At 38.2% G+C, this 10,680-nt stretch overlaps 1 protein-coding gene across 4 annotated transcripts in view; it reads left to right on the top strand.

The window, feature by feature from the left end:
* Positions 1-10,110, top strand: part of GRIA1 (glutamate ionotropic receptor AMPA type subunit 1) — a 256,690-nt gene extending 246,580 nt beyond the window's left edge. For all 4 annotated transcript variants that reach the window (XM_083356155.1, XM_083356154.1, XM_083356152.1 and 1 more), the window contains 2 exons: positions 6,870-7,004; positions 9,666-10,110. In XM_083356155.1, the coding sequence (XP_083212281.1) occupies positions 6,870-7,004; positions 9,666-9,857 (327 nt within the window). In that variant the 3' untranslated portion in view covers positions 9,858-10,110. The remainder of the gene's footprint in view (positions 1-6,869; positions 7,005-9,665) is intronic.
* The last annotated feature ends 570 nt before the right edge of the window (positions 10,111-10,680 follow it).

Here is a 10,680-nt window from a genome sequence, read left to right as displayed (position 1 = left end):
AGAAAATAAAAAGAAAAATTGTCTGGGTTTGGAGAATCTAATTTTTAAAACACTACAAAGGTCTTGGATGCAAAAAGCTCTGTGAAAATGAGTAAATATTTTTTTGGATTTGGATAGTAATTAATGAAAGTAATATAGTGTTGTAGATAGAAACCACATTTTAGGAAAACATGAGTTAAAGGAAAAACATAGAGTCTATTTTCTAACTTTTAAAGTAATTTGAAGAGTAATAAACTACCCATCAGAAAGGCAAAAGACATGAAAAGATTAGTTCTTTTTTGAACAACTAGGTCAGGATCAGATCAGCTCTAAAAATAATATACAGTGTTTCTTTTAATTTAATTTAATTTTAATTTTATTAGATTTATATACCGCCCTTTCCCGAAGGACTCAGGGCGGTTTACAGGGTATTTTAAAATCAAACCGATACAGAATACAAAAGTTAAAAAACAATTTTAAAAAGTTTAAATTTTCCCTAAAAATAAAAACCCCAGTTAAAAATTCTCAGCCTGGGCCGGAGAGCTCAAAGAGCCAGGTCTTCAGGTCCCGGCGGAATGAACGAAGGTCAGGGGCAGTCCTAAGCTCCACGGGCAGCTGGTTCCAGAGGGCAGGCGCACCCACAGAGAAGGCCCTTCCCCTGGGTGTTATCCGCCGGCAGTCTTTTACCGGCGGCACCCTGAGAAGACCCTCCCTGTGTGAGCGCACTGGACGAAGGGTGCTTGATGTTCCCTCAAATAACCCGGACCCAAGCCATTTAGGGCTTTATAGGTCATCACCAGCACCTTGAATCTCACCCGGAGGGCAACCGGAAGCCAATGCAACTCGTGGAGTAGAGGTGTTACATGGGAGTATCGGGAAACGCCCATCACAACTCACGCAGCCGCATTCTGCACCAGTTGAAGCCTCCGAGTGGTCCTCAAGGGCAGCCCCATGTAGAAAGCGTTGCAGTAGTCTAAACGGGAGGTCACGAGCGCATGAATGACTGTGCGTAGGGCATCTCGGTCCAGGTAGGGTCGCAACTGGCAAAGCCCCCCTGGTCACGGCTCCTATGTGGTCTTCAAAATTGAGCCGTGAATCCAGGAGGACGCCCAAGTTGTGAGCCCTATCAACGGGGGGTAACACCTCACCGCCCATCGTTAAAGATGGAATAGTCTGGTTGACCCGAGATGCCGGTATGCACAGCCACTCAGTCTTGGCAGGATTGAGATGAAGCCTGTTTCTCCCCATCCAGACCTGGACCGCCTCCAGGCAACGGGACATCACGGCGAGGGCATCGCTGGGTTCGTTCGGGGTGGAGAAAAAAAGTTGGGTATCATCAGCGTACTGATGATACCCCACCCCGAAACCACGAATTACCTTGTCCATGAACAGGAGGGGCGAGAGAACTGACCACTGAGGGACTCCACAAACGAGAGGCCTCGGGGTGGATCTCTGCCCTCCCGCCAACACCGACTTCGAGCGGCCCAGGAGATAGGAGGAGAACCACCGTAAAACGGTGCCTCCCACTCCCAGCCCCCTGAGATGCCGCAGTAGGATACCATGGTCAATGGTGATATAATCATATTCATCAACTCTGTTTAGAAATTAATCCAACTTCAAATGGGTACAAGACTAATCTCTAAACAAGAGATTAATAAACACTCATGGAAAACATGATTGGCAGTGATAATACCAGTGGATATTTAGTTTACCCTACCCATATTTTTAATTTTTTGAAGTGTATGAAAATACACTATTATTTCTCTTTTTAAAACTTAACATGATACATGGCTCACCCACCATGGATGGAATGCACTATCCATCTAATTTAGGACTGCTTCCTTTTTTTTAAATTCCGCCATAAGGTAACCATGGAAATAAACAGAAAAGTCACTATGAAATAAAATTAAAAATTTAAAGAATGGAAAGATAATGCAGAAAATATTAATGGTTGGAAACATAGGTCTTATAATGGCACCTCCAAAAGGAAGAAAACTTTAAACAAGGAATAAAGGCAAATATACATGTCCCAGGATAATGTTGCAAGATCCAATCTGGGTCAGTACTTAGGAACTAGGGACTTGGCAACACAAGAAAAAAACAGCCAATCGCCAGCGATCAACACACCAATCGACTAATAGGAAGGCACCACATAAATATGATGCATAGAATAACCCAAAGCACACATTCTGCTAGAGAGAAGTTTCCTGAGGATGGGCTCCAACATGAATCCAAAAGCTCAGAAGATTAAATCTTTGATCCTGATGATCGACCTAGATTGGATCTTGCAACTTAAACTACGTGTAGTTTGCTAAATTTTACTCTATAACTTTTATGTAGTAGCTGCCTTCTTCTCTTCCCTACCCAACACTAATCAACAGAGATTCAACAGAAAATATAATGAAGACAAAGTTTAAACATCCATAAATAAATATCAATACTGAAATAGGCAACTTATTGAAATATTAAAAACTACAATAGTTCAATATTCTAATTATGAATATATGAATATTAAATTGAATTAAGAGATATACTGTACATTTTCCTTGTCATTTTTTCTGACATTCAGCTAATCCCTAGAGCCTAAAACTGGGTTAAGCTGCTATCAAACAATGAAAGAAACCTTCAGTGAAAGAGCTTTGATGTAGGCAGATTTTGTGCTTCTCATTTTGTCTTGTCCTATCACTTGTCAATTTCTTTGTTAGTTGTTTTGTCTCAAATGACAAGGTTAAATCCAGCAGACCATTAAACGTCTGCATACAAAGAGTATTCCAACTTTCTTCTTCCCTATTGACTCCTTTTAGTCTACTTCCACCTTTACACAACCTGTTGCCAAGATGTGAATAGAACATAATTCCCTTTCCACTCCTATTGTTTGCTCTGTATGTTAAATAAGGTAATTCATGCTAATTTGCCTTCTGCCTGCATCTGTTTTAAAATCTATGACTGTACAAAATGCTGTCAGATGCTTTCTAGAACTGAATTACCCATACAAGCGCATTAGCTTCATAATATATAAATACTGTCAGGTAAATATTTTTTCCCCGAAGAGTTGCCATGTCTTTTGATTAAAAAAGAAAATGCTTTAGAAACTATTCCAAAGAAAAAGAGATTTAAAAAACATTCATAGATAAAATGCATATTCTAATATTATAAGTGATAACACAACCAAAATATGTGTGTGGGTCTGCATGTCTGTGAATGTCTCCTCATTCATTGTCCAATCATCCACAATTTCCCCATCTTCTGTATTACAATTAAAACCCAACAAAAGCCTTTCCTTAGATTATTCGTTTGTTTTTCAGTAATTATGGTACTGTTTCTACTAAGGAGAAATCCTTCCTTTGAGAAATTGGAGAATTAATCTTTCTTCTAGAGAAAGTGAAAGAAATTACTCATCCAATTTCTCGGCACATAAATAGCATAGAGAATTTCAAAAGTCTATTTGTTCCTAGATTTAATATATAATTTATTTCTTCTATTGCCTGTCAGTCCAGTTTCACACTAATATAACAAGTAGTGTTCTGTACAGTGCTTGACACCATCATTCAGCATTTCACAGCAGCAGACTTTTTGCCCACATTGCTAGTATTGCAGGCCCAGAGGGAATCAACTTGCTCTCTGAAGGATTGTCCTTAACTGAGCATCAAGAGTTTACTCTCATCAGATCTATGACTATAAATCTGGTATTTTAAAGGATCTTAAATTCTGTTTTAGGAGAAGGGGGAAGAGAGGTCAAGGCAGGCCCAACTTGTGAGCACTTGATATTCTCATCCCTCCTGTAGAAATATTGTAGAAATGGGCACTTTCGAGAAATGACTTTCTCAATCTGTCATACCAGAAGAAATCCCTGGAACACAAAGGGATAAACAGTTGGTGAATCACAAATAAAAGTTCCTAAAACAACAGCTTTTCATGGCACTCTGCTCAGCATGGATCCAGGGCATTGGCCACAAGTATTCAAAATCAATGTCTATTTAAAAGAGCAATGTTAAATGTCTGTCGAGTCTCACTGATGCAAAAGGTGAAAGGAGACCCAGGAAACCTGGGCCTGAAGCAGTGGTGGAATTCAGCCAGTTCGCACCACTTTGGCAGAACTGGTAGCTAATTTTTTGTTACCCAGGCCCAGAATGGATTTCCGGAAGCGGCATCCACACAGAGAACCGGTTGTTCACATATTTGAATCCCACCACTGGCCTGAAGGACTATTTGTCATAAGATCCCAAGAAAAAAGATGATGGATAAGCTGCCCCTGATTGAAGAGAAGCTAGCTAGGCCGGGTCACCATGGCAACGATGCTGGTGTATTTTTCACAGCTTAGGCTGGCTGCTTACTTTTTACCTGCCAGTCTTCCTCTTCCCTCCCATGTCACTCTCCCTCTGCAGGAGACAAGCTGTGACATTTACACTCCCACTAATAAGCTGACTGCATGATGGGCAGGCTACTTGGGAAGGCATCTGTCACAAAGCACAAATGGCAGAGCTCTGCTGCTCCGCAACAGGGTTTTGATTCTCTTGGGCATTTTGTGTGGGATTGGTGCCTTTCCTTATGCACTGTTGTTATTAATGCTATTAAATCAGGGGTTGGGATCGAAACAGCAAGTAAGGCCTTATAGAGTCAGGAAGGTAAAGCAAGCCACAGCAGGCAGGAATTGCTTCTTTGCCTCTGCAGTGTTTGCTTGTGACCCCTAGTGCCAATTTCCAACCAGGAAAGACTGGTGACAGCAAGGCAATCATCACTCTCCAAAGAATCTCGTTGCAATTAGAAATTACATCCTTCTATCAGAGAAAATGTGAGAGCCAAAAAGCTACAGGAAGCATCAAAAGTACTTTTCCAATCTAAATCTATATTGTGATGTTATTTTTTGCATCTGGCTCAGTATCTTTCTCCAAGTAGGCTTCAGCCAGCTTTGGGAATCCTATACTGAATGCTATTTTTCCCCCATCTTGTGGAGTATTGTTGCAAGATTGGGGATTAACAGGCACAAGCTCTCTAAAAATGAGACTTGTTCAAATCTGAATCATTCTGCAGTTTAATTTAAGATTGACTTAATCTATTTAAATACAACATATATCAATATTTTGTGATAATGTCTTGCTGACACCATACAAATCCCATTTAAAGTGTTACAACACTTCTATTCAACTAAACTACTACCACACAGACTTTGAAAATCTAAAATATTGAGATTTAAATGAAATGTAGATACAACTAATCTTGAAAGTCTCATTCATTCTTTGCATTTTCCCCTTATGTATGTGCATGCTTGTTGCATGTTTAATCTAAATATAAAATGCATGCTAATCTAATCCTTCAAAGTAGGTTTATTTTTAAATGATTTTATTAACGTTTTTAACAAACATAGTAAAATCTAACACTAACTGAAAAGAAAAAAGAGAAATAAAAGAAACAAAATCCTATTCTATAATATTTAAAATAGCAGCACTTTCCCATGGGAAGGTTTTTCATTATTAATTGCAATATATTATTTCAAAATCATTGCACACTTAGTCCATTTGTAAGTTTCCAAAATCAACTTTCCAATCATCTTTTTTGGCTTACTCGGGGGGGAAAAGAATTTTAAAGTCCTGAAATTTGCATTTAAAACTTTTTTTTTGCTAAGGATTCAAGGAAACTCACCCAGTTTCCTTGCTGGAAATTTGCTGTTGTGAAAATTCTTAATATCTGAAGAGCAATTAACGTGTAATAGTATCAAGGTTAATAGCTCAGCAACATAGTTGACTGAAGCCATCTATCTTGAACTTCTCTAGAAAGAACAGTGATGATATAAATGTCTTAAGCTAGGCATAACCAAGTCACTTTTTACCATAATATATATGTGAAAGATCTCAGCATGTATTGCTGAGAATTCAGAAATAGTTGGAAATACTTGCATTTCTCTGAAAAACATACATATAAATTAAACCTTTCTGTGCAACTTTTAATTCTGAAAGCCCCTTACAAGAATGTTTCTGTGACTTCAAAAATATATAACATTGTTTTTGGTCTGCTCAAGCATTTTTTATTAGATTTTCAGGTAAATCCTAACAAAATAATCTTTCTTTTATGCATATAATAAGAAAAAGAACCAGCTTATGAAGTTATTATGAATAGAAAAGATGTTTAAAATAAGTTTCTAATAAAAGAGTTTAATTGGTGATTAACAATTCCCATTATCAATAAAACACTGAATTTTAAAATGCACCATAACATACATGCAAAATCATTTTTCTATTAAAGACAGAGGCAATGAAGGCAGAACCTCTTAATGTCACAGCAATTGAATATTGAACAAAAGGCAAAGAACATGTTAGGATTAAAACAAGCAGTTTTGATTTGTTGCTTAGCAACAGAAATTGCGGGGGAAATAGTCAAAGAAGAGAAGAAGAGGCATTTCCAAGAGAGAGAATTATTTTAGGAGAGGCAAAGTGGAAACTAGTAAATATTGGCTCAGAGTAAATATTAGCTCATCTTTTTATCAATAATTGAAGCTACATATGTTAGATTCCTCCAATTTGTAGTGCCCATTAGACATATGGGAGTGCAATTCTCATCATCTTCAGATAGCCTGAATGATCATAGTTCAGTTAGACTGGGGAACAATATCTTGACAAAAGCTAGTCAAGTAGTTAGGGGTGATGATTCCAGATGTTTTAGACTTAAACATTTCCAAAGGGCCGCAAACGCACTGAAACCTTTAATCAACCTTGTGTGTTTGATGGGGTAAGGCTATTAGTAAAAAAGCAAAGGAAGTTGAGATGTCTTATGTATTTTTAAAAGTGGTGACTCCCCAGTGTTATCAGGTTAAGCATTCCTCTTGTGTTTGTCAAGATAAATGAACAACTGATTCCTTCCTCCCCATCCCTATTTCCTTTTCCTTTCTCTTGTAGGACAAAACAAGTGCTCTGAGTCTCAGCAACGTGGCCGGGGTTTTCTACATCCTCATCGGTGGTCTTGGACTAGCCATGCTGGTTGCCTTAATCGAGTTTTGTTACAAGTCAAGAAGTGAATCAAAACGGATGAAGGTGGCAACACATTCACAGGCCTTTCACACCTTCTTTAGGATACCAGCCAGCCTCCTAATAGGCTTTTAGAAATGGATCCAACCAGGATGGTGATTAGGATAGAAAGTCAATATTTTAGGGACAACACTGACTTTTACCTGACTGCTCTGTTTAGTGTTCAGCTGAGTGAGGCAGTTTACTGAAAATGATGCGGCCAGGATTGTCAGGAGCTAGGGAGTAATATTTTTTAATTTGACAGTGATTCTGCAGGCATCCTTATTTCAACAAGTTACCATCAGTCACAATAGTTAGCAAATTGCCTCATGTTCTTTAGTAAAATGGAAGTGATCTAAGCTAAGTGGACTGGCCTTGGAAAACATTTTGAAAGTCTATCCTTGATTAGTTAAGAACAGAGTTTGATATTGTAGTATCTACAAAAGAGAGAAAACTGCTTTATTCCAGCTTGGTATTTTTTTAGTTTACTATTGTCTACACTAATTAGAAATAACTTTCTGAGGTTCCAAGAATATTCTGTCCCTATTCCGATTTTCAAATGCCAGAGAATACTAGGGACTATTTATTAGCAAAGCATGCAATCGGTCAACACAATACTGTCTTTTCCCATAGTACAAGTTGCTTTCAGTTGTTCCGTGGTAGTGAGAATGCCCAAAGAAGAATCTGCTCAGGAAAGATTCATAAATTTCAGATATGTGGTTTTTGCTGATATGTATAGCTCAGTTAGATCACTTTAAGAAACTTTATCCTTCTTATGCAACTGTGAGGTGATTACATACCTAAACTTGCTCAGGCTACCCTTACACTGTCATATGAAATGTACATAGCCCTGACTTGAGTATCTCAAAGACAGCTAATTATAGCAGCTGCATACTTAATTATAACACTTTTTACAAAAAAAAACCTTGTTTTTATTTATTAAATTTATATACCACCCATTTCACTGTCCGAGGCATAGCTGTATTTTAGCTGTAATATTAATTCCTTTTCCTATGTAGAAAAAATCTTACTTGACAGAATCAGAAAAATGGTTGTTGTTTTTATATTTGTAAGAAGCATTAGGAGCAGTGCAGCTTTTGCCCTCTTTTAGTTTGTACAGCTTTTCATTCTCCCACTGAGTTTTCCAATACCATTTACAGAAATGAAGATGTTAATCATGAAATAAGACTTGTGCAGACCAATTGTGCAAATGGCTGGTAAACAACAATAACCAACATTCCTAACTGATATGCCACATACAATACTTTCAGTTGGAAAAGAATCCTAAATGACCATATCTGAGCGAAGCATTTTTCTGCATAACATAGGCATGGAATCTAATCCTCAATAAACAAACCCAGATTTAACCTTTGAATTCAGGGTTTGTTAAGTCAGATAACCTGCTCCTTGCACCATTTGTATTTAGTTTCTCAGCTTATCTTTGGCTATTATTCTTCTGCCAATGATCAGGCCTTTTCATAGCATCAATACATGCAAGACAGAAAGTTTTGAAAGTTTAATAATTTAGATGAGAGTCAAAATGTTTGTGGAGATTCTGTCATCCAAGTCATGTTGTCCCAAAAGTGCTTTTTCAAAAGATAGCTGGAATTTCTGTTTTGGCTTGAAGACATTCCACTTCTCATCTAAGAAGCTTCTTCAGTTCTGCTTGAAGACCTTTCACTTCTCATCCAAGAAGCTTAAGAACTGAAGAAGCTTCTTTGGATGAGAAGTGAAACATCTTCAAGCAAAAACAAAGAAATTCCAGCTATCTTTTGGGGGGGAAAAACACCTTTGGGACGATACTCAAAACTGATGACATACTTAAGATTCAGGTAGGTGGTTGCTATTAACAGTGTTAAACAATTAACAAAGTAATTGTTCATTAAGGGCAGAACCTGATATTATCCCATGATAACAAGAACTTGGAAAAACACCATTTTCAGGAAAGAATTGGCAGGAGGGAAAGAAGTTCATTCCCCTCTCATGAATACCAATTCCTGTCACTTCCTTCCAGTGTTGGAACCCGACCAAGAAAGAGAAATGAAAACTTATTGGGTTATTTTTTTTTCCAGGCAAGAATTTGGAGGTGAGAAAATAATGAAATCCTATTGTGCCCACTGAATTTTCATTTTAATCAAACCCCCCCCACACACACACACCTCTCCATATTAGTGTTATATAAAAAAAATGGGAATCTAAATTTCCAATTAGGCTGGCAGTCATTTGACATGACCCCCCCAAAAGAAACTTTAAATTTAATGCAGTTAACAGTTAATTAATGTGATTTTCCATTCCCTTTCCAGATGAACTATTTTCTCTAAATCTGTAACTTACGATAACCTAAACTACAATCCTATAAAAGGATGCGTTAATGAGCCTTCCCAAGCTTAAGACACTGAAGATGCATGTATCTTTTGTGTCTATCATAAGCTCTGGCTTACATAAAGCATCTCCTAGTAATAATAAACAAAGCTTCACAACCTGCTGGCATTGCTGGAGATAAATGCAACTATTAGTAGCAGTCAGGGGTATTTTCCTGGATTACATAAGCGGTATTTTAGAAGCAAATGAATTGAATATAGAAGTTAAAAAACTACTAGAGGAGGAATTGAAGAAATGATGTGTATTATTATTGTCTAGCCATTACCAAGGGCAGGGGGGAGACCCCCCCTTGTTTCTCTTAAAAAGGGTTTTTGTTTGATCCCACAGCAATCAATCAATGAAGCCATACGGACATCAACTCTCCCCAGAGCATCTGCAGCAGGAACCAGCAGTGGAGAAAATGGACGGGTGGTGAGCCACGATTTTCCCCAAACCATGCAGGAGATTCCATGCATGGGTCACAACTCTGGGATGCCCCTGGGAGCAACGGGATTATAATTGTCCCTTGATGGATCTTCTGGATGAGACCAGGGTCTCCCTTACCCCAGCAAGGGGCCAAAAGCAGACCATTCAAGAAGAGGGACAATGCAGTGGATCTTCTAGAAGAAATCAGATCCATTTCCTTTGTTTTCTTTGTGTGTTTGTATGTGTCTGTTTATTTTGCAGTAAATCCACAGGCAGAAGAAAGTACAACCTGTACTGCAATAAGGAGAGGGCAACTGGACTGAACATAATTTGGAGATATCCCTGAGACACGGTTACAGAAACACTGAGGAAGACAGCGCCATTTTGTTTTTAACTTGGTTGTTAATAAGTTCTTAGTGTGTGCAATATATATTTTTATTACTAATTCCCGTGATGTCAGGGTAATATCAGCCCTGCCCTGCTGAAAAGTTTTAAATCAGGTTTAGTTTGGGATGCAAACCATAAATGTCTACACTACTAATAGTGAAAGAGGGTGGGGGGGGACACCTTGAGCAACAAGATTCTACTGTGTGTTAAAATTGTTACAACAAGCCTGAGTAGGATGTTGAAGGAGTTCTCCATTCCCTGTCAAATGGGGAAAGGACTTCTAGGACAGTTGAAAGAGAAGTCTAACATGGAGAAAGAAATAGGAAGATTTTTTTTTTAAAAAAAGAATTATGTTGTGTATTCAGATTTGCAAGATCCCAAGTAAGTAGAGTTAAGTGCCACCTATATTGGCACTAATTGCTAATAATTAATTGGTGTTCTTGGAATGTGCATTTAATAGGCTATCACTCGGACAGTTTACCAGCCAGCCACTTAAGGCCAGGGCTATTTCCTATACATGGGGAAAACC

The sequence above is a fragment of the Vipera ursinii genome, assembly GCF_947247035.1.
Source record: "Vipera ursinii genome assembly, chromosome: 2".
NCBI classification, from domain to species: Eukaryota; Metazoa; Chordata; class Lepidosauria; order Squamata; family Viperidae; genus Vipera; species Vipera ursinii.
Note: the sequence above shows the minus strand (reverse complement) of the source record. Positions and strands in the feature narration are given on the sequence as shown.